Source organism: Trichomonas vaginalis, chromosome III (genome assembly GCF_026262505.1).
Source record: "Trichomonas vaginalis G3 chromosome III, whole genome shotgun sequence".
Classification (NCBI taxonomy): domain Eukaryota; phylum Parabasalia; order Trichomonadida; family Trichomonadidae; genus Trichomonas; species Trichomonas vaginalis.
Genome location: NC_067205.1, coordinates 17,535,008 through 17,562,354, shown reverse-complemented (window position 1 = coordinate 17,562,354; position 27,347 = coordinate 17,535,008). Strand labels below are relative to the sequence as shown.

The 27,347-nt window shown below is 33.3% G+C and overlaps 9 protein-coding genes and 2 pseudogenes across 11 annotated transcripts, besides 4 other annotated features; 3 read left to right on the top strand and 8 right to left on the bottom strand.

The window, feature by feature from the left end:
- Positions 1-1,901: part of a mobile genetic element that runs on past the window's edge.
- Positions 882-1,442, bottom strand: TVAGG3_0719640 (uncharacterized protein; the record flags this gene model as incomplete). The annotated part of the gene is made up of 1 exon (XM_001305348.2): positions 882-1,442. The coding sequence occupies one exon, from the start codon at positions 1,440-1,442 to the stop codon at positions 882-884; it is 561 nt and encodes a 186-aa protein (XP_001305349.2).
- Positions 1,902-2,216: 315 nt separating the features above from the next.
- Positions 2,217-4,199, bottom strand: TVAGG3_0719620 (bifunctional inhibitor/lipid-transfer protein/seed storage 2s albumin superfamily protein family; the record flags this gene model as incomplete). Its single annotated transcript, XM_001305347.1, has 1 exon — positions 2,217-4,199. One exon carries the CDS (start codon positions 4,197-4,199, stop codon positions 2,217-2,219), a length of 1,983 nt encoding a protein of 660 aa, XP_001305348.1.
- Positions 4,200-4,518: 319 nt separating this feature from the next.
- Positions 4,519-5,345, bottom strand: TVAGG3_0719610 (dextransucrase protein; the record flags this gene model as incomplete). The annotated part of the gene is made up of 1 exon (XM_001305346.2): positions 4,519-5,345. A coding segment is annotated over one exon (827 nt), but the record flags the coding sequence as incomplete, so codon positions are not given.
- Positions 5,346-5,792: 447 nt separating this feature from the next.
- Positions 5,793-5,830: a mobile genetic element.
- Positions 5,831-8,074: 2,244 nt separating this feature from the next.
- Positions 8,075-8,273: a mobile genetic element.
- A 2,357-nt stretch (positions 8,274-10,630) lies between these two features.
- TVAGG3_0719580 (saposin family) lies at positions 10,631-11,188 on the bottom strand (the record flags this gene model as incomplete). The annotated part of the gene is made up of 1 exon (XM_001305344.1): positions 10,631-11,188. The coding sequence occupies one exon, from the start codon at positions 11,186-11,188 to the stop codon at positions 10,631-10,633; it is 558 nt and encodes a 185-aa protein (XP_001305345.1).
- A 399-nt stretch (positions 11,189-11,587) lies between these two features.
- Positions 11,588-12,325, top strand: TVAGG3_0719570 (protein of unknown function, DUF4106 family; the record flags this gene model as incomplete). The annotated part of the gene is made up of 1 exon (XM_051244064.1): positions 11,588-12,325. The coding sequence occupies one exon, from the start codon at positions 11,588-11,590 to the stop codon at positions 12,323-12,325; it is 738 nt and encodes a 245-aa protein (XP_051090651.1).
- Positions 12,326-13,853: 1,528 nt separating this feature from the next.
- Positions 13,854-27,347: part of a mobile genetic element that runs on past the window's edge.
- On the top strand, positions 14,632-14,891 carry TVAGG3_0719560 (annotated as a pseudogene). Its single transcript has one exon. A coding segment is annotated over exon 1 (260 nt).
- TVAGG3_0719550 (protein of unknown function, DUF4106 family) lies at positions 20,455-21,252 on the top strand (the record flags this gene model as incomplete). The annotated part of the gene is made up of 1 exon (XM_051244063.1): positions 20,455-21,252. A coding segment is annotated over one exon (798 nt), but the record flags the coding sequence as incomplete, so codon positions are not given.
- On the bottom strand, positions 21,948-22,628 carry TVAGG3_0719540 (annotated as a pseudogene). Its single transcript has one exon. A coding segment is annotated over exon 1 (681 nt).
- TVAGG3_0719530 (organellar and viral DNA polymerase type B) lies at positions 22,840-23,454 on the bottom strand (the record flags this gene model as incomplete). Its single annotated transcript, XM_051244062.1, has 1 exon — positions 22,840-23,454. One exon carries the CDS (start codon positions 23,452-23,454, stop codon positions 22,840-22,842), a length of 615 nt encoding a protein of 204 aa, XP_051090649.1.
- Positions 23,981-24,538, bottom strand: TVAGG3_0719520 (organellar and viral DNA polymerase type B; the record flags this gene model as incomplete). The annotated part of the gene is made up of 1 exon (XM_051244061.1): positions 23,981-24,538. The coding sequence occupies one exon, from the start codon at positions 24,536-24,538 to the stop codon at positions 23,981-23,983; it is 558 nt and encodes a 185-aa protein (XP_051090648.1).
- Positions 26,452-27,312, bottom strand: TVAGG3_0719510 (uncharacterized protein; the record flags this gene model as incomplete). Its single annotated transcript, XM_051244060.1, has 1 exon — positions 26,452-27,312. The coding sequence occupies one exon, from the start codon at positions 27,310-27,312 to the stop codon at positions 26,452-26,454; it is 861 nt and encodes a 286-aa protein (XP_051090647.1).

Below are 27,347 nucleotides of genomic sequence, written 5' to 3'. Positions count from 1 at the left end.
AAGATAAGAACATTCACATACCTGTTGGAACATATGACAAAGACTCTGAGTTCAGTTTAATGAAACTTTACAAAGCACTTCATGATGGTCAAGAGATTGGATTTGACTTATGTAAGTCTTCTAGTCCTTGCTTTGAAGAGAAGTTTAACTTCTCAATAACGACTAAAACAAGCTTTATTCGTAAGTTGAAGTTCTGAGGTCATTTATTTTTGTCAGCAATGAGGTCATTCTGATAAAAATAATGAGGTCATATATTTTTGTCATTTATGTATAACCATTGTCTCTCTTAAACTTTGCAATAGACAGCTTTGTTCTTCTTCCTTCTACATCTGTAATGTTTATATAATCTTTGCTATACTGTCTTAAGACATTCATTCGTCTGTATTGAGTTCCCATGAAATAGTAAAAGACATCTTCACTTGGGACATAGTAGTAATTTTCTAGAGTAAATTTAGAGTATTGTATAATTTCAACAGCATCTTCAGGAAGAGTGTCTACAATGTCAAACCAATAGCCATTCGAACCAGAAATATTTCTCATGTTTTGTCTTCTCGACACCCACCTTAAGTTTGAGATATGAAAGTCTCCTCTGTCTCTGTTTATATGGTCTACTTCTCGAAGTCCTTCAGGATTCGGTATAAATTGATTTGCAACAATTTTATGCTTAAAGAGTTTATGTTTGTTTAAATAAACACAAATATAACCATCACCGTTGTCAAACTCACTTACAACTCTTTTGTTACTTATGCGCCTAATTGGATAAGGGTACTCTGAAAAGATTTCATAGTCATTGTCATGTTCGAGTGTTTGCCAATGTCCTTCACCTTCCATGCCTTTCACTCAAATAAAAATTTTCAGAAAAAATAAAACTAGCGTAGATTTTACAATACTGCGATGGTAGAGTTTAAGAGTTGTGCTTCAATGTAGAGACAGTCCTTATGGTCTGGAGGTAAGAACACTGGGCAGTTATGGTCATGAGTGGAGAACATGTCTATCCAAAACTCACGATTGAAGCCAGTTAATTTATAGTATTTAGGGTTAGGAAGTGGTGAAGTTCTTGTATGACCAATGAACTCATTTTCAACTCCCTTACTTAAGTTTGAATATAATGCTTGCTTTCTATCCCAAATGCCAGGTGTTACAATCTTTGAAAATTCATTTTTCCTCGGAAGCATTGCATCATAATTGAAAACATTCTTGAAGTCTTCATTGGGTTCAGAGATTTGAAACCTTATACGTAATGGATTTTCTTTCTCTTTAGCTACTTCATTGAATGGTGAATATATAACAAACTGACAGTCATGAGTTCCATCTTCATTTTCATTAAATTCATAATGAAAGTCTATAAGTTGTGGCTGACTACCTTCTTCTTTCAGTTGTGCAAGAAACTCACGTAAAGGCTGTAAAGTTTGTACTTCAATGTTGAACTTTTTCTCGAACATCTCATTAAATGAAATCATACATTGCAACAATGTTGTATCGTCTTTAAAGTATTTGTATATGTGAATGTTTTGGGCGTTTAAAGACTGTTCGTCATTTTCTATCTCGACTTGAAGTATAAAGTCAACCTTTCTGAAAGCACGTGTTATATACATAGATGTTATGCCAATGTACTTCTCTTCATTTATGTTCACAATCCAGTCTGTTGGAAACTTAAACGTTACTCTGTTCCCCTTTATTTTGACGTCAGAGTTTTCACTACTGAACGCAACAGATAAAGGTATTTGTCTATACATTTAATTCGGATAAAAATAAACCATTTACTCTTTCTTTGCTTCAGCTTCTTTAGCTTTTTGTTCTTCCTTTGCTTTTGCTTCTTCTCTAGCTTTCTTCGCCAGCAAACGTGGGTTCTTTTGTCTTCCAGCAGCTAATGCAGCAAGTTGTTTTTCACTAAGTTTTTTATTCAATATATTCTTCTGAAAAACTAATAAATATTTTTTTATTCCATTTTTTCAACAAGAACACATCTGTTTTAACGAAAATCGGTTCAATATCAAAATTAAATCATAACTGTGAAATAATAGCTAAAAGATAACATTCAAAAAGAAATCATTTTTCTAGAACTTAAGATGAATTCTTATTTAATCATTTATTAACAAATAAATTCCAAACTAACAATATACTAACCTTCCGAGGATTTGAATTTTTAAATTTTAATTTTGATAAATTATTTTTGGAAAAATCCGCAAAACAATATATTTTTATAATCAAACAAATTATTCATTTTCTTTCTCAAAGAAATAATGAACTGGATTAGATTCTTCAAATTCATTTGCAAATATGTCTTCAGATTCATCATTAATTGAAGTTGTAAATAATGGATTATCGTGAGTAATAGAGTCTGTAGCAACTTGTGGTGTTATTACTGTTTCCTCCATTTCAACTGCTGATTCTTCTTCTTCAGATTCATTTGCATTCTTCCTATGAATCAAAATAGCTGCAATGATTGCTGCTGCAATAATTGCAATAAGAACGCAACAGCAAATGACAATAATTGGAAGCATGTTCTTGCTCTTGTGATTCTTGAGAGAAGATGAATCCTGCATTATTGATGAATGAGAATTGTAAAGAATTGAGTGATTTTCTTCATTTGTGGTAGTAGTTGGAACTGGAGTAACTGGAGAGTTAACTGGAGTTGTAAATGGTGTTTCAACAGCTGTCTCTGCATTTGTTTCGGCTGCAGTTTGCTGTTGTGTTGGAATGAATGTTTCATGAGGTGTTTCTTGTTGAGTTTCAAATGGTGTTGGCTGGAATGTAACAAATGGAGTTTCTTTTTGAGTGTTGAATGGTGTCTCTTTCTGGGTTTCAACAAGAGTTTCCTGAACTGTATTTACATGTGTGTTGAATGGAGTAGTGAATGGTGTCTGATAAACAGTTTCATCAACAGTTTCATAAGGTGTCTGATAGAAAGTTGAGCCGGGCGTATTTTGTGGTGTTTGATCAGGTGTCTCTTTCTTTGTTGGAACAATTGTTTGGAAAGGTGAATTATATGGTGTATCTACAGTTGTTTCAAATGGTGTTTCAAAAGATGTTTGATATGGAGTATCAAATGCAGTAGAATAAGGTGTTTCATGAGCAGTCTGTGCGTTTGTTTCAAATGGAGAAATGAAAGGAGTCTCAGCAAAAGTTTCAAACTTTGTGACATATGGAGTACTGAACGGAGTTTCTTCCATTGTATTGAAAGCTGTTTCAAATGGAGTTTCATATTCAGTTTCAAAAGGTGTACTAGAAACAGTTTGATAAACAGTTTCATATGGAGTTTCTTCAGCTGTTTGATAAACTGTTTCAAATGGGGTTTCGAAAACAGTTTCTTCGGCTGTTTGGAAGAGGGTTTCTTGAACTGTTAATTCAGGAGTTTGATATGCGCTTTCAAATGGTGTTTCAACAGCTGTCTGGAAAAGTGATTGGAATGGAGTTTCAAATGCTGTTGAAGACTCTGTTCTAAAGGCGGTGGATGCTGGCGTTTCAATGACAGTTGAAAATGGTGTGACATGAGCTGTTGAGAATGGTGTTTCAATAGCAGTTGTAAATGGCGTTACATGAGCTGTGGATGCCGGTGTTTGGAGAGCTGTTGTAAATGGTGTAATGTGAGCTGTGGATGCTGGAGTCTGGAGAGCGGTTGTAAATGGAGTTGTAAGTGGTGTTGAAAGAGGTGTATATTGAGGTGTTCTAAGCGGGATATAGATTGTTATAGTGACAGATGCATCATTTGATGGATTGCCTGATTTATCTTTGCCAAAGACGGTGATTTTATAGTCCTTGAGTTCTGTAACTTTAGGAATTGTGTAAGAGAAGTTGAATATCTGCCATCTTCCATTTGTTGCTAATTCACCAAGATATTTTAATTCTCCACTTCCGAACTGAGCACTGAATGAGATTGCATCGTTTGAATCAGTGTCCTTGAAAAGGCCAGTTATATAAATCTTTTCTCCTGGCTGTGCAATGGCATTTGATACTCTTACACTCTTGATGGATGGAGCAGTAGATATTATGAGTTCGAAAGTTACACTAGCCTCTTGAGATCTTACACTATAAGTGTTTTCGGCGAAGACATAGAGTGTATGGGTTCCAGCTTGAAGTGATGAGTCAATTGGAATATAAGCATTATATTTCATTTCATATCCTTGGCAAGAATATAATGTGTCATCATAGTTTGTGAATGAATCATCGAATCTGTAACCAATTTTGACTGATGTCATATCTTTAACATTGCCTTCAATGTAGATCAGGGAGTTACTCTTATACGTCTGATCAATCTGATTTGTGATAGATAATGTTGGCTTTGAAGTTACAACGAAAGTCTTCTCAAGGATATTAGACTTCCATTTGTTGCTATCAATTGCATAAATCTTTATATTATATGTTGGATTTGAGTCAAGATAAATGTCCATAGAATATGATTTGACTGTTGGAGAATTTTTGACATAAAATTTTTTCAGCAATTCTGGTGTTGTATCATGTTGATAATAAATAAAAATGTATTCTCCTTCATCATAATCTCCAATGCTAAATGTCACTGTAACCTTTTCATAGGGATCATAGTTATCTTTGAAATCGCATGTCCATTTGGCAAAAGGTGGGCTCTTTAAGTTGGATCCTGTACCTGCAGTTGTTCCATAACTTAAAGTTTTTCCTGGATAGATATCTCTTTTCTGCCAAGAAAATGCGAATACACTATCTTCGTTTTCTAGGTTTGTTGGAGTAGTGGTTATGTTTTTAAAGTATGGGAACCTCTTAGGGTAGTAGTTTACAACTTGATTGTTGTAGTAATCATCATAAATCTCTGCCCACCTTCTGTTAAATTTACCGTAATAAAATGCATCAACATTTGTTGTTCCAGATGCATCTTTGACCAATAACGTGAAAGTGATGCCAGTATCAGGATCAGTCATTGTGAAACCTCTTCTATTTTCTAATGGGATGACTGTTGCATAATCGTTTCCTGCGACTTGAATATCAGCGAATACACCAACATCTATTCTCTTCGGTTCGTCTCCATTGTTGGTGATGTTAAAACATAAACTCAGATAGCCTGTTACAGGGTCAACACTAGTTATGGTTTCAAAGTGTATATCATCATAATCTGCTACGCCATTATTAGATCCTTTAACAAAATGCAAACTTCTTGGCTTTCTGTTTATGTACTCTCTGAAAACAACGAACCAACCTCTATTATGATAAGTTGTTGAGTAAGTTACATCTTCGTAATAAGTTCGATGCCAATAACTTTTCTTTTCTTTTCTAACGTATGTAATATCGAAATCAGCATAATCTGAATCAACAAAGTTGACTTGTATACCTTCTTTTGCACAACAAGTCAAGTACGTCAATAGAGCAACAATCATTTATAAAAAATATTTGAATAGAAATTCAACAAATTTTATTCAAAATAAAATTGTGAGAAATTGTCAGATGATTTTGCAATCAATTTTTATAGTTTTATAATCAACTAAATAATCTATATAATTTATTAAAATCGATTACAAAATGATAAGTTATTTGAGAGCAAAAATGGCCTGGTTTTCAGTAGAAATCGTAAATGAATTCAAATCGGACAATGTATACATAAAAATATTTTGTTTTTTACGCAAACTGCAAAAGGATCATGTTATACCCAAATATATTTAAGTGGTCAAAAGGACTTTGTTTGTAAATTGAATTTTATAAATTTTAACGAAAAATCATTTAACATAATTAGAACATGATGTATGATATTAGTCCGATAAAAAAAATCATCATGATTTTACGAATAAATTGATTTTGTTAGTGATTTATTAAATATTAAGATATATTGTTGTAAACAGAAATTCATCAAAAGTGACACCTCAGAAAAGCTAAAATATTGAATTTTTGGAACTTTTGATAGAGCACGTTTTTAAATATTAATTAAAGTAAATGTATATTTTGTAAAGATACTTTTTAATAAAAAAATAGAATTTTGAAGAAGAACACAAAATCTTCTGAAAAATAATATCACATAAACTCATATTATTTTCTAATATATAACTATTTTATATAAAAATCAAATTCAATGATCTTAAAAGCGAAGGATAAACCTCAAAATTTACGAATATAATGAGTGGGAATATAATGCTTATCTATCATAAAACCATATGAAATATCAATTTTTGCTTTACGCCTAATTTTTGACGACAATTAGCAAAAAATGTTAAATGTTAACACTCAGTCCATTTGAATATGAAAAATAAAATTGACTTTGATTAAATGTTTTTATTTATCATGCAATTCTTCTTGCGACCAAAGATTTGAATAAAACTTCAAAAAATAAGATAGCTTAAAAAATAATATACGGTAGTGTTTACTAATAGATGAATAGTATATAAATTCTATTAAAATGGATTTGATCCAAAAAAATATAAAACCAAATATTTGTTTCCTCAGTTGCCCGACGATTATTTTAACTATGATTTCCTTAGTTTCCCGAAATGACGATAGTTGTAAACTTCACTCAGTTTCCTCAGTTGCCCGACGATTATTTTAACTATGATTTCCTTAGTTTCCCGAAATGACGATAGTTGTAAACTTCACTCAGTTTCCTCAGTTGCCCGACGATTATTTTAACTATGATTTCCTTAGTTTCCCGAAATGACGATAGTTGTAAACTTCACTCAGTTTCCTCAGTTGCCCGACGATTATTTTAACTATGATTTCCTTAGTTTCCCGAAATGACGATAGTTATCAATACATTTTTATTTTCTTAATTTTTTTCTTAATCCTATTGCTCCTCTATTATTTCAATATATATAATCTACTTTCCTAAATCATAAAATTTTGATATTAATTAACTTATTGGATTTCATAAATTCTTATTCTTGTTAAATTATGCAATAAATTAAACAGATTTCTATGAAATTCTTTATGGCATTCCAAACGGGAACCGCGGTTGGTTACCATGGATTTCCGTCACCGGTCACATTTTAAAGATTTTTAAAGCCTTATAAAAATATGCTTTGTAAATCATTTTTTGTAAATCGGCAAAAATTTGGTAATTTTCTTCAACTAATAAATCTGCGAATAGCATTTATAATACAAGAACAATCTTTTAAAATGCGTTTGATTCATTTTTGTATAATTTCATATAGGCACATATATTCTTCCGGGACTTTCCGTGATTTTACCGTAAAATCATTAGTTTACACCAATTTTTCCGTATTTTGAATAGTTTACTGCACTTTTTCCGTAAAATTGAGTTACGGGAATCCGCAAAATTTCCGGACCTCATTTTTCATAGAATATAATAATAATATTTGATAAAAAGATATATTATTATATATTTTGATTTTTGAATTACGGAAAAAGTGAATTGTTAACTTGATTTTTTTATATGGTTAATTTTTCAAATGATATTATGAAGATCTAAAATATTAAAAGTAAAAAATTGAATTACGGAAAAAGTGAGGTCAAAAGTGAAATAAATTTGCAGAACAATTTTCATTGAAATAAGACATTGAGTATCACACTTTAGTGAATCAACATCTATAAGAATGAAGTGTTTTGAAGCTGAAATAATATTGAATAGAAATTAATTTTTTCTGAAATTTTGAATGAAATTATGGGAAATAAAAAAATTACTAAATATTGTATTCATACAAATATATTATTTTAAAGGAAAAATAGATGCTGATAGAAACGATGAAAAATTTTGAAAACTTTACAATTAATTTATGTTCGTTAACCACAGAGCTTGCAATCCAAAGCTCACGTTAGACTACAAGAGTCATGAAGTCTCATACTAAGGGATATCCAACATATATTTTAATAATCTAATGTTTGTGACAAATATTCAACATAAAATTAAGTTTTCGTTTCGTTACAAGGCATTCATACTTTGGAGATATCATATTTAATGTACAGAAAAGTTAATATTAAACAATACATGCTAAAGAATTAATAAATAAGATAATAAAATAAATTTATACGTAATTACTTTCATTTAATATGCTTTATGCTGTATAATATTGATTAAGAGGCATTAAAAGGTTCCATAGTCTGCTTTATAGGCAAGATTTTTGATAAAAATTTAAAATTTTGAAAAATGATGAGAAAAGGAAAAAAAAGGTAAATGAGAGCAAGAGGAGGGAAAAAAAGAAAAAGAAAAGAAAGGGAAGGGAAAAATAAAAGAAAGAAGGACATATAAAAATTTAGATGCGCATTCTTAATGCCGAGGCGGCTTGCCGCCGAGGCGCGATTTTTTTAGGCCTCTACGGTAACCCGGCAATGTTTTTTTAAATCTTGTACAGCCCTAAAATTCTTTTAATAAATATAAGTGTTTATAAATATTGATTTGAAACGTCGATATATACTCTTGACAATTCTAGTTTGTTAGCAAAAATTTTAAAATCCATTAATTTTTTATACTTTTTCTTTACAGAGAAATTTTTTCTTTTGAAAAATCACTATCAATTTTAGATATTATGTATTTAAATAAAGATATCTAATTAAGTGATTGGTGATAATTCAAATTATAATAGTATAAAAGAATAACTTAGTCAAAAATTGTATAATTGAAATATTTAATAGAAATTGATAAATATAGAAGATAATGTATGAAGAATATTAAGATAATAAAGTAAATGAAAAAAGTCAGATGAAATAAAGTTTAAAATAATCGTCGGGCAACTGTGGAAACTGAGTGAAGTTTACAACTATCGTCATTTCGGGAAACTGAGGAAATCATAGTTAAAATAATCGTCGGGCAACTGAGGAAACTGAGTGAAGTTTACAACTATCGTCATTTCGGGAAACTAAGGAAATCATAGTTAAAATAATCGTCGGGCAACTGAGGAAACTGAGTGAAGTTTACAACTATCGTCATTTCGGGAAACTGAGGAAATCATAGTTAAAATAATCGTCGGGCAACTGAGGAAACTGAACAATGTTTACAATAATCGTCGGGCAACTGAGGAAACTATCGCTCTTTTTCCTAAAATTTTCGGGAAACTGAGGGCAACTGAAAATAACACATTCAATACATCAAAATATACATTCAACCCTTTTCTATATGTTTTATATTATCTTTTTGTATTATTATATTTTCAAATTCATTCAAAAGCACAATATTTTTTCCAAATAATAAGATTCTTTTTCAAAAATTTCAATTTAGTTAAAAATTGTACACTATTCTTGTAAAGGGTACAGTATACATGGATATATTACAAATCTAGCTTCCAAATCCAAAATATTATCGTTAAATTATTTAAAACTAGATAAAAATTGCGTGATTTAACTATAAATGGATAATAATATCTGATAACAATAATAATTGATATCAAATGTTCAACTACTTTTAGTTAATAACTAACAGATATTGAGATATTGAGATTGATTGATCAAAAATAATCGTCGCTCAGTTGCCCAAAAGGGCTCTCAATTTTTGCAAAAGTGACACAATTTTTTCATCAAAACTCTGCGAATATTTATTATAATTTAAATTTTATTTAAACAATAATCTAAAATATAGTAATAGATAATATTTGTTTAAACATATTAATAAAAAATCTAATATTCACAGAGAAAAAGTGCTCAGTTTCCCTCAGTTCCCCAAAAAAAGGTGGCCCGAAGTTTGGATAAATTTTGAAACAAAATTACTCCGAATCGGAACTATTATAATTTTACGTAGCATCATCATTGGTCTCTCTATTGTATCAATTATTTCCTGCTAAAGATAAAACAAATCTGAATTTTTGCCAATGTAAGGGGAAAATTACAGATTCATCGAATATGAAAATAATGCAATCCAAGAACAATTGATGTAAAATCGATTGCCTTAGTATTTGAACGCTTACATTCGAGTTTTTTTTTTTAAGTTGATAAAATTTTTTGAAAAATTGATCCATGGAATGCTCATCTTGAAACTAGTGTCTGAAGATTCTAAGAAAATGAATCAGGAATACCTTACAATGATACTTAATTTCATGAGATTTTTGTTTTTTAATATTTTTGAATACATTCAAGATGATGATTAGTATTTTGGTTGGAACTTAATAGTTCAACCTATGATTTCATCGCTAACGCTTGAATTTTGATGTATTTAACACTTTCTTGGGTAATGAGAATTTTATAAAAGTGTCATATTGTCACACTTGTTCCAGCTAGTGAATGGTTCTATTTAATAAATAGAGGTATGAATTTAATGCTAAAATACAATAATTTTCATTTTGGAATTTTGATCAAAAGATTCCTCATAAAGAGTTATCAATTCTCAATAAAAATTCAATATGCCATAGGGTATCAATAGTAAATACATATATTGAACTTATATCGTGTACTTCTAATTACTAAAGTTAGTTTTGAAACACAATTATTTTCAGGAAAGATCATTGTTCATTCAATTATTAATATATTTTCATCTACTTATATAATCCATTCGGTTTGCACCGATTTTTGCATGAATATACCAGAATTTGATAAATCTCATAAAAATATAGGAAAATAATCAAAGCACCAATATTTTTATGTGATATTTTTGTATACTAGGAATATTGTTGAAGAATAGAATGCATAAAAAAATCTTGAGTTTTTTTTGAAGATTCCAAATCGAACATATATTAAAATGAGAAGTAAGAATGAAAACGACTTTTAATTTTCATAATACAAGTATTCTTGAAATTTATAACGATGGACAAAGCGCCATTCTTGCACATAATTCCTGATTATCGAACTTGGCTCTAAGCAAATTAAAGAAATTCCTGATTGCTACAGGAGCATAATTCTTTTTCTTGAGGACTTCACACATATGTTCAAACGTGTCTGAACTGCCCACAAGATCGCAAAGCGCTTGGAACATTTTCTGGACGAGTGGAACCATACTATCTTCAATTCCTTCATTGAGGTACCATTCAAAGAAATCGGTGCAGAATTTACAGTTATCCTCTGCGTCATGAAATGAAATTTCGCTTGCTGATTTTCTTGGTTTCATAGAAAGAGAAGAAGCCGTTGGACGACATAGTTTTATGGATGAACAATAGTCGCGTGGACTGATGTGTTGAAGTATTTTCTTATGAACAGTGTTTGAAAGAGAATTACATTTTTGATTTCCTTTGCAAAACGGAAATTCGCGATCTTTGATGTTGAAATTGCCTTTGTGGATGATCTTCTTGAATGCACGCTCACATTCTTCACATTTGTTTTGTTCGCTACTTATAAGTATGAAAAGGTTGAAAAACATTTTTTTTTCTGATTTGACTATTCAATTTTTTTTCATGATAAATATGTTTTATATTAACTATATGATATATTCTCTTCAACGTAATTTCTTTAATTTTCAATACTCAATGCGGTTTAAATAAATTTTGAAAGACAAAAAATCGAATTATTATTAGTACCTCAACAACAAAAACAAACATTGAACTCTCAAATAAAATGATTATTTCCAAGTAATTTGAAAAGAAATCTGATTTTCCCTCAAAATTTCTGAAAATTTGAAGAAATTCAGATTCAGTTGTTAATTAACACATAAAAAATTACTAATATTAAAAAAAAAAAAAGGTATTGGGGCTTCCAGGCGCGTTGCGCCCTCTAGCCCCGAAGATGTTTAGTATAAAACCGCTTTTTAACTTCACTTAAAATGCCACGTAAGCTACGTAAGAATATACGTAAGAGGAAGAGAGCATTGAAACATCCAATAGTAAAACTGACACCACAACAACAGTTGCAACAACAAATGCTGAATGACCCCACTATGTTGCAACAAATGTCAAGCAATCCTATGCTTTTAAACCGAGTTGTTGGTGCACAGAGTGGAGGTTTAAGAGCGGCACTTTTAGCGAAAATGGCAGGCTATGGTGGAGCTGCAGACGGAACAGCCTATAACCCTCAAAGTCAAATGAATTTGAGTTCACTCAAAAATCAAATAACAGATGTCAAAAAGTCAAACATAGACATACAGAAGCAAATAAGTGAAAACGAAAAGAAACTAGAATATGACAGACACACAAAGAAACTCAATGAGTTAAACGTAGAGAAAAAGAAGAAAGAAGAACAACTGAAAGAACTAAGTACAGAGGAATATGCGAAAAAAGTGTCAGAAAAAGCAGCAGAAGTAGCAAAAATGGAACAAGATGTCATAAATTTGAAAAACCATACTACTCAATATAAAATACTGAAAGATGAAGAGATAAAACAAAAAGCCCTGAAGACATATATGGATAGCGATGAGTATAAAAAAGAAGTTGAAGCAAATGTAAAGGCAGAAAAACTTTTACAGTTGCAAAACCAAACCGTACAGTATGAAAACTTAGCACAAGAAAGTAAAAATAACGACGCAGCCATGCAAAAGGCAATTGAAAAAGCGCAGAATATATAAAAGCTAACAATGACTGGTTAGATGCCCAAGCCAACGCTAAAGCAGCCCAACTCATAGGGTCAATAAGGACAAAAATATAAGCGGATGAAGACAGTTCAAATGAAGCTTTAACAAATGCTGACTTTAAGAACGCCTTCGAAGCTCTTCATAGTAAGGTGAAACAAGTGAACGACTTCTCATCTGGAAAGAAACTGAAGTCTGAAGGTTTCGACAAAGAGTTAAAAGAAGTAGCACAAAATATGACGAAAATAACAGATGCAGCAACGAGACAGGCAGTTCAAAGTGCCTATGACGCCGTTAGAGCAACTGTTGTGAAAAGTCAAGAAAAAGAGTTACAACAGACCAAAACAGACCTAGTAAATGCTTTCTTAAAAACGAAAAGTCAGGTAGGACATTACGCTGCAGATGGAACATATGTGCCAGCTGGTGGAACTTATATACCACCAAACCCTCAAGAGAAGCACCTGCACCAGGACTACCTAAAACATTTACATCGTCACATGGACACAGACACAGGCATGCACAACAACCAACAGTTCAAAACCCTGCACAACAACCACCTCCACAACCAGCACAGCAACCAACAGTTCAGAACCCAGCACAACAACCAACAGTTCAAAACCCTGCACAACAACCACCTCCACAAACAGAGCAAGGACATAAAAGAAGTAGAGAACAAGGAAACCAAGAATTCTTAAAAATGCTTAAAGAAGAGTGTGGTTTCCCAGATACTGTTGACTTTAGTGACAGATATAAAGAAGCTATTGGAAAGTTCAAGGATGGAAATACTGACCCGAACCTATTTAGCTTTATGGCTCAGCACCAAAAACGGATATAATCTTCAAACCTGGAAATACAAGCTCGCTAAGGATATGATTTAATAGCATATCATCAAATGACATGGATGAATTTACTCCGAGATATTTGATGTCAGAGCTAAATGACAATTCAACTTTCGTCATGAAACGCGTAAAAAAATAGAGACGGAACGAAAGAACAAAAGCTTATGAATGCGGATGACGTAGATAGGGAAATTGTTGAAAACGGTCTCGGAATATATGAAAGCCAGCAGATGAGGTACAAGAAACTCCACAGGAAGAACTAGTTCAGATACAACCAGACATGGAAGAAATAGTTCAGCAACAACAGCTAGAAGAGCCTGAAGGAACGAACAAGTCACTCCTTTGGAAACTAACTTCACAGAACTAGATGAAGATTTGGAACAGCCGAAAAATCTTGACCCTCAACAAGAGCATGAGGTGAATATGGAATCTTTCCAAGAGTCTAAGAAAGATTCGGCTGACATAGTAGAAGAATATCGAAAAATGTTTGCCGACATACAAAAGACTCCAACACCAGATGAAAATATTCAGCATAGAATGGAAGTACTGAAAAAAATGTACACAAATACAACAACCCTTTTTACTTACGAGCATTTAACGTTCAATCTTCGGATGAACTCGGTGAAGATAAAAGGTTAAATTTCAAGAAAACATATAGAAATGAAACATTGTTTAAAGTTCATTCAGAACCTAACCAAGATGGAAACAAACCTACTTTTGTTTCTGCAGACGATGGAACTACAATGAGATGGGGTCATAAAGCTAACCCGGATAGGTGGTTCATAAACTTACAACTCAATTCCAAGAAGTTGTAGACGCAATGGAAGTCAATGGTGAACCAGATATAGCTGGTATTTTAAGCGCGGCTTTAATGCCATTGAAAGATATGAAACATGCAGATATTTTGGACCAGTATGAAATGAACATGGCTGATGGAAATATAACACCTGACGTTCTAGAACATTTATCTCAAAGAACTACACAAACCATAGAGATGTATATTTGGTGAAGAGTTTAGAAAGAGAGTTAGGGCGAGAGAAGGAAGAGAACCTATTGTACATGACCTTGCAAACGAAAGTTTACAAAATGTCATAAAAACTTACTTTGCAGACAATGAACCGAGAAGGGATGAATATTTAAGAAAACTCAAATGGACAGTACCAAATGAAATGTTAGTATTGAAAAACATGTTCCTTGACAAAATAAAAACCAACTACAGAAATAAACGACGCAAGACTGAAAGATTGGGTAGAAGCTTTCCCATTCACAAAAGATATAATTGGTAACATGGAAAGAAAACCAGAATGGCTACAAAAACATATATTTGGAAACGAGCATATTCCATATGGACAGGCACTGTTTGAAGAGCTTGAACCGGAAACTCAGGAAAGAGTCATGCAAACAATACGCGAAGACTCAAATACAGACTATGACAAACTCTTTCTAGGATATAGGTTACCTGAGATGGGCGACCAGAGTCCAAAGGCAAAAAGGGCATGGAAAATTTGCAACATACTAGATGAACATAATGCAAAGATGCAACAACTTGAAGCAGAGGGCAAGTTACCAAAGCGACACCAAAGAAGAAGAGTAGAACAAAGTGAAAGTAGTGAAGAAGTAACTTCATCTAGTGAAAGTAGTGGCAATGAAGGAAAAAGAAGAGTTAAAAACTCAGTCAGGAGAAAGTAAAGCTTGGTCCACGTGGGTTCTATTATGACATATAAATCCAACTATTCTATATTTTTACCCATATGAAATGTACGCCGCTCAGAATATAACGCCAACAGTTTTGGATGCCATGAATGGAAATGTTTCGAATGGTATAACGAATGCGACAATGCCATTAGAAGGTCAGAAATAGTTCCTGGAACTTACGAATATAAACTGCTGTTTCTTATGGAAACGTAGGTGAGTTTGGAGAAGGTTCTTCAACAACAGTAGATATTGCTTGCGACAGGTTTCATATAATTTCTATGACAACTCATTCTTATACGTGGAACAAGACATTGAAATAAAACCTTCTGCTGACTTGAGAGGTAAGAAAGGTTGCAATGGAATTTTTTGTCGGATACCAATATGCTCCAGAAGTTTTCAATGGATATAAGATATATTCTAACTCTGACTTAGTTCAACAGTAACATGGGCAAACTATGAATGGTTCGCTTTAAGAAACTCAGTACAACCACAAGCTAGAGAACAAACAGACCAGTACGCAACCATTGAGAAATAAGAAGACTTGACCCTAAACGTTCCAGAGTTTATGTTAACCTTTCTGGTTCAGATGGAAATGCTGTCACTAAAGTAAAACTGAAACTTAGAGTTCCTTTGTCATCTTTCCTCATCTTCAGGTTTTTAAGATACTTGCCAAACTGGCAGGAAAAATTTCTATTGAACTTACTCCAAGCAAATAACTTAGTCATTGCACCAACGCAAGACCCATTCACTCTTACAGACGTAAAGGGAGCAAATCAAACGTCATTCGCCGAATTTTGCAAAGACAAAGTTGACCTAAACTTTGGTTTCTCAAACCTCAACACTGAAGTAAAGTATTATTTCAATGCTGCTGGAACTGCTTGGGACCCAGTTAAGTTCACATGCAAACAGTTTGAATGCAAGAGAATAGAAAGCAGACTTGCAGTCTATATGTTGGACCAGATATTTCAAATGCTTTAGCTGCCAAATATATTGCAGTTCCACTTATGTTCCCTATACACCAAATATCTGTCAAAGACTTTGCAGGTGAAGTTGGAAACCAAAATCCAGGAACCGCAGGTGCAAGAACAGATATTGCTTTAACAACTGCAATGAAACATGCAGATACTATGTTTGTACTGTTCAACGAACTATAAATGACTATTCTTGTTTCTACAACCCCGGTATTAAATATCATATAAACATAGATGGCAAATATTATCCAAGAGAAGAATATTCTACAGTTGAGGATATGAGGTCATACAACTTGACATTAGATGCTATGAACTTTAACAACAACTTCACAACAACCATTAACCCTGAAATGCAAAGTTCTATTATGCCATATGTGAAAGTATGGACTCATACAGGAGGTCAAAAAACTCAATATACAAATGGAGACCGTTCAAACTTTTGGCTTGGCATTCCATTTTGCTGACTCAGAAGACTTTATGGGTGGTATTTCAACTGTTGGTACTGTACAAATACAATATACTGGTGACAGAGACGGTCCATATGAACTGAGAGCAATGAAGTTTACAAAACCAATAGCACTTTTCACGGAAGATGCTCTTTTGAAGATTCGTTCGATGAAACCTGCTGGGGCTCCTCAGATTGGCATAACGACAGCTTCCATCGAGCAGATTTTGGCAGCAGGTCAGTAAGTTGTTCTTGAACTGACTTCTCTCCGTCAAATATTGACAGTACGCCAGTTTTGATATAATATTGTATTATAAACTTACCTTTAGAAATATCGGTCAGTTTTGTTGTTATATTTTTGTCTGCTTCAAGAACTTTCACCATCTCGGTTATACCAACTTTCTTTGCTTTATGAAAATATTTTGGTTCAGCAAAGACTGCTATTCTATAACATTTTCCATTGTTTGTGTAAAGAACTACTCTGTCAATGAACTTGTATTGTTTGTGTGTGTAAACTTTGTTTTGCTTCAATTCGAAGAGATACTCAAATACGTCCATCTTTTTATCTAAGTAAAATGTCATTTCCGAAAAATAGAAGCGTAAGTGTTTCAAAAGGTTTAATGGCGATGGCAGATGTGAAGTTAAATTCACCAACTCAAACAAACAGTCAAAGTGTTGTTGTCAATGTCAAAGACAGAGATGTTGAAGTGGGGAAACCATACGAAGACGAAGATGGTATAACAATAGTTCCTGTAAAAGAACAACCAACATACCCTGAAGTTAGCAGAGACTTAAGTTCTGTTGCAGATATTCGAAACGACTACCAACAACTTAAAGACAAACTTAAAACTCAGGAGAAGATTTGTCAGGCTTTGGGTATAATGTTAAACTTGGTTGAGCAACCCTGTAAAAGTGAACTCATATGTCATCGCACCTCATGAAATTTTGAAAGAACTATTGAAACTTTTGACAGAGGCAGACGATATAAACATCAAAGAATAGAACCCGACATTGTTGCTGTGGTGTTTCATACAATGTCATTGACAAGATATACGTTATGAAAGGAGGTGAAACGTTGAACTTAAAATATAGTTTCCCAGACGTCATAAAAATATTTGACGACCACAACATTTCATTAAAGTTTGTTTGCTAAGTAAATGGCAGAAGACATAGTGGTTTATACTATTACGACTAAAAAACCCTGAGTCATATAATTCTATAACAAAAACTTACAAAGTCCTCAAGGACGGTATTGTAAACTGACCTTAAACACGATGACGACTAAAGCCTGTTTTGCTCTTTTGACACCAGAAGACTTTTGTTGTTGTGAATGGTAAAAATACTTCTTTGAAGATACTTACTCAGATATACCACCAACAGGTTTTGTTGACTTATTTAATACTTTAAGGACGGATGTAACATGTGCTGCAACTAGAGCAGGTTTCATTATGTTTGGATGTCCGACTGAGTTTAGTATAAACGATATGAGCTATAATACAAAACTTATATCTGGTTTTTACTACAACAGTTTCCATAACAGGAAAAGGTGTCATACAAGGAATGTCTGTTCCATTGACTTTAAGTACACCTATTTTATATATTGTTTCAAACTTAGGTTCAAAGTGCTATTCGAATGTTGACAGAAACTACTATGACCAAAAGATACTCATGCGTATAAACAACACTTTCTCTGCTGGTTTGCCTATTGTTCATTCGAATGCAGAGTTTTTCAGCTTTAGTGAACTCAAACACTTTAGCAAACATAAACTTAACCTTAGTTGACGCAAACTTTGTTCCTGTAAAACTTTTATGTCCTATGTATTTGTCAATGACGGCAGAAAGTTTCGAATTGGAAGATGCAACTGGTGAAAGTATTGTTACTACAAGAACAACTTCAACAACAAATAGCTCAAGAACAACAAATGCAACAAATGGAACAAATGCAACAACAAATAGCTCAAGAATAAAAAAAAATATTTTTTTTATTTTTATAAAAATGTACAGAATAGACGTTTTCAGATTTTTATGACTTCCAAGCGTTCAGAAATATGTGTCCATTTCGAGACTATAACAAAGCAGTCGAGAATTTGAAACGTTTAGTCATTTATGTTGACTCTGCCCCAGAATGTTATGTTATGAAAGAATGGGATGTAGTCTTTAACAACCTAAAGCGACAATAGTTTCAGAACAAGAATGTAAACAGAAACTTAAGAAAATAAAAGTCGTACAAGTTGGTATGAAGATGTTAGATGCTTGGGATATCTTATTGTCAAAGTTAGAAGATTTTTCAGTTCGTGGTATAAAGTTCTATACACCATCTCCAAACTTCTATTCTATCTTCACTGGATATAAATATGAACAAGTAGAATGGAAAGAAAATGTTATAGAAGCTTGTTAGACCATGTCAAAGAAATTATATGCAATGGAAACGAAAGAGTCTATGAGTATATCTTATGTTGGTTTGCAAACATCTTACAACATCCAAGTGCTAAAAATGAAACTGCTCTCATCATAATTGGAAAACAAGGAACAGGTAAGAACACTTTCTTTACAGATATCTTATGCAAACTGTTAGAGGGCTATTTCGAACCCGAATATGACAAACTTAGAAAACATCTGCGGTAAATTTAACTCTTCAATAGAGAATATGAAACTTATAGTATGTAACGAACTTCAAAGTATAGATACAACAAAGGTTTTAAACTCAGATGCTTTGAAGAGTCTTATAACAGACAAAGTTGGAGTTGTTGAAAGAAAGTATAGAGACCAAAGAGTTTGTGAAAATGTTGCAAATTTCGTCATGGTTTCAAACAACGCCGTTCCGATGAAGTTAGAAAGTTCTGACAGAAGATATGTAGTTGTCAGAACGTCAGAAGCTCATATGCAAGATACAGAATATTTTGACGACTTAGCAGAAACTTTGACACCTAACTTTTACAACCACTTGTTCTCATATTTCATGACATTAGATATTTCTAAGTTCAATCCAAGACAAATTCCACATACCGAAGAGAGACAAACATTGTTAGAAGCAAACAAGAGTGTATATGAACTGTTCATAGATGAAACTGACTTTGAGTGTTTAGATGAAAGGTCATTGTACGATTCGTATAAACAGTATTGTCAAGAGTATGGTTATATGACAGCGTCTAAACGAACATTCTTGGCAAATGTCAAAAGTCTTTTAGATGTTCAGAATGGTGTATATACAAAGAAAAATTTTTCTGAGTAAATTTTAAAAAAAATATTTTTTTTATCCGATAGAAAAGATGACGAAATTCATCTCAGTCAACAAGTACATGTCAGACTTAAAGAAGAACTAGACCCATTCACATATTTGAATGTTTACTTCTACCATTTTGAAAAGTCTACATTTGACAAAGTTTGGAACATCGAACCAGTTAAGTTTGCTATTGTGACTAAAAATGGTGCGAAATTTGAAGACTTAGACATAGAAGGTTTGTTAACAGTCAAAGAAAGTTTTGACAGAAGGTTTTCAAACCTTAAAGAAGGCAAAGCATACAAACTTGTTATACCTTATGAACCAAAGAAAGCAGACGACTATGAATATTATGAGTCTAAGATAGTTGAAGTTCAAGGTAAATTGGGTAAAAAGATTTTAGAGTCTAAGCCAGTGTTTGCTCCTAAAGAGGAAGAGAACATTGACATTGACCCAGAAATGTTCTAAAAATAAAATTTTATTTTTACATGTCATATCTCCCCTTCTCTGGAACTGGTTCTTTCTTCTCTTCTTCTACTTTCTTTTCTTTCTTTTCTCTCTTCTTCTTCTCTGGTGGAGTTATGTCAAACTTCTCAGAACCATATTTTTGTAAAAGTGCTTTGTCATTTAATAGCTCTTCTATTCTGTTTTCTATTTCATTTTCAAGAACAGCGCATTGCATTCTAAGAAGTTTTGTTGGACTTCATCTCTCCAAGAGGCGTCATCTCTGTCAACAAGTCTGTCATTGACAAATTTTAAGACTTCTCTGCTTAAGGTTTTATGGTTCTTGTCATATTCCCAGAAACAGAACTTTAGAACAAATTCCCTTTCTTGTTTACACTATGTAAGATTTTATGGTCGACAGATGTTTTGCTGTCGAAAAGCTTGTCTCGAATATAGATAGCGAAATCGCTAGACATTTCCTAAAAGATAAAAATTTTAATTTTTCTAAAAATATGTTAGAAAAAAAGTTTGCTGACATTGACAAGAAATTTGAGAATGTTTTAAATAAGAACAAGAGGAAGTTGGAAAATGCTCAGATAAAACCCATACATGACAAGTTCTTATTTGCTCAGAATGGTATAACAGGTCTAATCGCACCGCCTGGGTCGGGTAAGACTTTCACTTATCTTAAAATGGCTGCACAACAACAAGAACTAGATGAGAAGAACCCATTCTATGAGTTAGTAGTCATTTGTAGTACTTCTGGTCAATTTGACCAAACCGTCAATTCGTTCAAAGATATTATAAAAAAGTCTAAGTTAGTATGTATAAAAGATACTGAGTTGTTAGATTGGATAAAGAAGTACCAAAGAAGAGTTTTGAAGTACAATGCTATAAATGAGTATGTCAATTCTAAGTTTAAAGACCCAAATGAGGAAATGCAGAGAATATTAGAGAAGAAACACTTCAGAAACAAACAGAAAGAGATTGAGTACCTTTCGAAGAAATTGCAATCTTACGATTGGAAGACTTACCCTCATAGGTGTCTTCTTATCTTAGATGACTTTGCTTCTCATCCTTTGTTAAAGAACAGAGAACAAGACATGTGTCGAATTCTCAAGAAGCTCAGACACTTTAACATTTCAGTTGTCATTTGTGTACAGACAGCCAAGAGTTTAAGTAAGGATGTAAAGAGAATACTTACTGATATCATACTTTTCCCCGGATTGTCCGAAGACGATTTCATGGAACTTATGAAAGAGTCCATGGCAGGTAAGTTTGACAGACATGAACTATGGGAGAAGTACAAAGTCATACAAGACCCTCATACTTCTTTCAGAATTCACATCTACGCGAACAAAGTTCAAATTGTAAAAAGTCAAGCGTAAAAATGTAAGTGTTTGAGTCTTAGTCTGTTGTGGTGCTGGGGCTGTCGGTTCTTCTGGCTTTGGAATGGACTCGGTTGGTGGTACGTCGGACATTCGTTTGTGTCCTGTCGGAAGGAAGAGTTCTTCCAGTTGGAAGGAAGGACTTTTCCTGTCGGAAGGAAGGACTTTTCCTGTTGGAAAGAAAAACTTTTCCTGTCGGAAAGAAAAACTTTTCCTGTCGGAAAGAAAAATTTTTCCTGAAGGAAAGAAAAATTTTTCCTGAAGGAAAGAAAAATTTTTCCTGAAGGTCGGCCAAAAAGTTCTCAATTTTCGAAAATTTGAATGGTTTACGGACGGACAACAGGAAAAATTTTTCCAGTTGGAAGGAAAATTTTTTCCTGTAGGAAGGAAAAACTTTTCCTGTAGGAAGGAAATTTTTTTCCTGTAGGAAGGAAAAACTTTTCCTGTAGGAAGGAAATTTTTTTCCTGTTGGAAGGAAAAACTTTTCCTGTTGGAAGGAAATTTTTTTCCTGTTGGAAGGAAGGACTCGGAATGCCAGAAGGATTTGACAAGACAATTTACCATCTAGAGCTACCTGAGCCATCTTTGGTGTCAAGCTTGAAAAATATATGGTTCATTTACTCTTCCTCTTTGAAGTTATCGAAATACTCTGTTATCTTTTCCTTCAGTAGCGGCAAATCTTCTTTGAATGTAAGTATTGTACAACCTTTCATATCATAGTGTGTTTGAGGTAACGTATCTTGAACTATCTGTTTAACATCTTCATTTGGTGTCATTGAAATCGGTAAGTTTTCGCGATAGAACCAATTTCTATCAGATTTGTAAATCTTAGCAAGTCGTAAAAGCTTTTGTTGTTTCTTCTGACTAAATGCAACATAACCATATCTCTGTCTTCTTCATTTTCCATCTCTTCAGTGTAAATCATATACTTATAGTTCTTTTCCTTTCCTTTTGGTACCGAACGTGGTATTCTTTTCTGTATGTTTTTGTCTTTTGCTTCAAGCTTGTTCTCTAGCTCTTCACGTTCTTGTCTATGAATTCATCTAACATCATGAAAATATAACAAGCATAGCGAGGTGAAGCCCACATTGCAACAGCATTTACAAGAAGTCTATGTACATACCAACCTCTCAAACCATTTGGCAAATTTTGACGATTTTCGTACGGAATCTCGACCCTCGGTTTTCCGAGGTCGCAAACATATGAGGAAATTCTTCTAAAAGTTCTTTTGTCTGTTGGTTTTCAAACCAATGGTATGCTTGCTTTGTAGAACGAAGAGCATTCAAAATACTTTGCATTTGGTACATGTCATCTTTGACCGAACGAATGAGACGTAACTGTTTGTTAAACTGTATGTACTCGTATTCTTCACTTATGGCTTCATGAACGATAGCAGTTGTTGTGTTCTCTGTTGTTGACATTTCTGTTCTTACATACAAAATAAAAAAATAAAAAAAAATAAAATTAGCGTTATTTTCTATCTTGTATAAAAGACCAAAAATAAACGCTTTACATGTATTTTTCAGCAACTTCGTCAAATAATTTTATAGCTTTGTCGATCTCATCTACTTCAAACGTTTCTTTACCTTTCGTGGGAGCACCATACATTTTCTCAAACTTTTCAAGTAGTTCTGTTTCAGCAGCTCTCATATCGTTAACAAACGCAACCTTAACTCTATTGACTATACTGTCATATCTTTGAGTTATATTAAATGTTCTTCCTATCTTATATCTCTTTGTATTGAAGTCCTTCGGTTTCTGAACGATGTAAAGTAAGCCTTCACAGCAACGTTCTGTATCGAATGAACCATATGTTATGAAATTATATCCAACAACTGGGTCAATCCAGAACAAAACTACTGGTATAAGACTTTTGTCTATAAGATATGCTCTTGTTCCATAGAATCTTACCGATATCATAAGCTCAGGATTTTTTGTCAAAATTTTCTGAGTTGAAGCATTTTTAACCCAGTCGTGTGCTTTCTTTCCTTCAGATAGTGTTAAAATGTCTGACAAAGAATATTTTTTGTATTTCTTTGAGTATCTTACGTTTAAATCACCTATTCTAACTATTTTGGTCTCATTGTCTATCTTTCTAACTGTTTCAAACTCAGTGCTTGTCATTTCCTGTTCTTACATACAAAATAAAAAAAAATATTTTAAAAAAACTAGCGTTAATTTTATTTTTTCTATCTTGTATAAAAGATATGATTTCATAGAGTTTTTTTACGATTTTCATAGAGTTTTGGCGACCAGGGTTTTTCTCCCACTCGCATTTTTTCACTGTTTTCATAGAGTTTTTTTACGATTTTCATGAGTTTTAGGCGACTACGGTTTTTTCCGTACTCGCAATTTTTTACGATTTTCATGAGTTTTAGGCGACCCCGGGAAAAGTCGGGGTCGCAATTTTTTACGATTTTCGTACGGAATCTCGACCCGCGGTTTTCCACCGGTCGCAAACATATGAGGAAATTCATGAAATTTGGTCATTTTTTCATGATTTCATAGAGTTTTATGCAAGGCCGAAAAAAGTCGGGGTAGCAAACATATGAGGAAATTCATGAAATTTGGTCATTTACTCAGCAAAAATATATTTTAGGTGAAGAGGTGAGATCTCACCTGTTTTCTCACCTCTTTTCTCACCTCTTTTTCACAAGCGTTTTACATGAATTGTACGATGTATATTTGAAATTCTAAACAGTTTTGTAGCTTCTATTTCTTCGCTGAGGATATCGAATGTTTTAACTATGCCGAATGTTTCTTTATATTTCTTCTTGACATCAGATAGAAGGAAATCGTCAGCTGTTGGATAGTTTTTGTTCAGAAATGTCAACATGTCCATTTTATCTTCTGCTGGTTTCTCTGCTTCTTCCTTTAAATCAGCATAGTCGTTTCGCATACGTTCTATCTCTTTGACGGAGTAGTTATATTTCCTCATTGCTGCTTTACATTTTGAACATTGTGGGTTCATTTTAGCATTGTACATTGAAATAAAACCAGCTAGAACAACTAAGGCGTCAATGGTTTTCTTTAACTCAAAAGTTGCTGGTTTTATCTGTTCGTTCCATACTTTACCTCTTTTATCTTTATCTCTTATCTGCCATACACATTTTGCAACTAACGAAACAAAGTTGTCGTAGGTCTTAAATTCTTCAGATTTGTATATGTCAGAGATGTTCTTATATACCATATCGCAGTCTTTGTCCATGACTTTGTGGTTGCAATGAAATCCAAGAAACTCATAGTTTACCTTACGTATGAACTTCTTGGTTTCTACTGAGTCAGTTGCTTTGACTTCTATTTCATCGAATTCTGGAATAGTAAGCTTTTGTTGTTGTATTTCAGGAAGTTTAGGTAGATGGTCAATAATATCCTGCATTTCATAAAGATATTCTTCATTTGTTTCATCTTTCGCACTACAGTCTAAATCTCCTTGGAGAAGTTCTTGCTTTATCTTCTGGATTTCTGTTTCGAAAGTATATGAAGAAGGAATGAAGCTTTTCATCTCTACTAACATTGAAGTTGGGTTCATGACTAACGAGTTTGGTGCTGTTGTTGCTAACATGTTCTTACAATAAAAATAAAAAATATTTTTTTAAAAAAAACTAACTTTTTTTATTTCGGGAAAATTCATGAAAATTCAACGGGTGAGAAAAGAGGTGAAAAAAGAGGTGAGATCTCACCACTTCACCTAAAATATATTTTTGCCGAAAAAAATGAGCTTTGGTTGAAAAAACAGGTGGAGCCAAAAATGGCTCGACCTCAAAACAAGCATTTCGTGAAGAATATACCAACCCGCGGAATTCCGCGGGTTGCTTTTTATACAAAACATGTACGATGAAAGTCTTGACAAAACAAGCATTTCGTGAAGAATATACCACCCGCCGGAATTCCGGCAGGTGCTTTTTTTATACAAAACATATACGATGAAAGTCTTGACAAAACAAGCATTTTGTGAAGAATATACCACCCGCCGGAATTCCGCGGGTTGCTTTTTATACAAAACATATACGATGAAGTCTCAACAAAACAAGCATTTTGTGAAGAATATACCACCCGCCGGAATTCCGGCAGGTGCTTTTTATACAAAACATTGACGAAGAAGTCTATTTCCTGTGTTGTTGTCAAAATGTCATGTTGTCACACTTTTTCAGAGAAGTTAAAATGACCGAGGGACCGAGTGACCGAGTGACCTGGTGACGTAGTGACACCTAAAATATATTTTTGCCGAATTCAATAAAAATAAAATGGTTCATTTACTCACAATATTTTTGTACAAAAGGACCCCAACCTTTTAACCTCTCTTCTGCAGCTTCTAATGAAACTTTAGCGAGTTCATATTCTCTAAATTCTCTCTTTAAATCTTCTTGTTCCCATTGGTCTAGTTCGTATGGAGAGTCTCTATAACCAGAACATATCTCACGTTCATGTTCTATTTGTTTTTCATGCATTTTTCTAACTTCTTCTTCGAACAAAGGTTTTGCATTCTCTGCTGTATCTTCAAGTTCTTCTTCATCTAATTTCTCATGAACTTTCTTGTCTATGGAGTCCATAATTTTTCCAACTGCTATACAATATTTGGAGAAGCCCACATTGCTATATAGTTTACAAGTCTTGGGTCTACATACGTTCCTCTAACCTGTTTGATTTCATCGGGAATTCCTGCATGAACTGTGTATAAAAAGCAACCCGCGGAATTCCGCGGGTTGGTATATTCTTCACAAAATGCCTTAAAATACTCTTCCCAGGACTTATTTTCCAACAACCTTCTAAAGTCTTTCCTAAACTGCTGACATATCTTTGTTGCATTTATATAACCATCCTTGTCTCTACGTAAGACTTCAATACCGTTATAGGTGCCTTTTGTGAATGTTTCGCCATTAGATTTGTTCGTGAACGTTTTTGCTTCGACTGTCATACTGTTCTTACAATAAAAATAAAAAATATTTTTGGCTTAACCGTCGGACATTCGTTTGTGGCTTAACCGTCGGACCACAACGATAAAAATCTCATTTTAACTCACTTTTTTTCTATCTTAAGGAAATTCATGAAAATTCAAGAGGGTGAAAAAACAGGTGAGAAAACAGGTGAGATCTCACCTCTTCACCTAAAATATATTTTTCAATACTTTTTCAGCACTTTTCCGTAGTTGTATATGAAAGACAATTCGAGATAAAAGTCATAGTACAATGGAATAATATGCTGCACACCGTTTGTTGTGAACCAGACTTGAAAGTCAGAGAAACTGTTACTAGGTGGTTCGTAGAATTTAGAAGCAAAGTCATAAAAGTCCTTACCGATACATAGAAAACTGTTGTTGCTTGAACTGAAACTTGCATGACATATAACATTTTGAGGGTCAAACACGTTTTTATAAACTGTCAAATCTGTTGGTGGAAGTATAAATTTAAACGGACCGTCAGGTGGCAATGGTTCGTTCTGGTTTAGTAACCGAAGAAATTGCGCCCAAGAACGTTTGTCCACCCCCCAATATAAAAACTCTGTATCTCTTGGAGGGTTATTTTCAATCCTTTGAAATGAAACTGTGGAATTCATCTTGTCGTATTCTAGCTTTAGATAGTATGTTCCATTTAGTAAAGAGTGGTATTTTTCTTGAAATTCCCAGTAGTATTTGTTTATTTGAGTTTGAAAGTCATTTAGAGTTTTTTCAAGACTTTCGTCTGAACGAATTGTAAAGATTCTCATTTCGTCAAATTTTTCTATTAGACCATCAGAACCTTTATACTGACCGTGAAAATATACTGCGAACATAAAAGCGTTAGTTCTATTTGAAAACAAAACTCTTCTAAATCCTATTGCCTTTGCATCTGAAGGACTTTGAAGCCAACGAATTGGATAGTCAAATCTGTAAGATCCGGATGAAATTTCTTCATCTGAAATAGTCCTACCAGCGTTTGTAAAGATATAGTCTAACGGTTTTGTATCTGCTACTTTTGTTCTTTGTTTTTCAACCTGAAGCATTTTATATATGTAAAAATATACTGTTTTAAAAAATG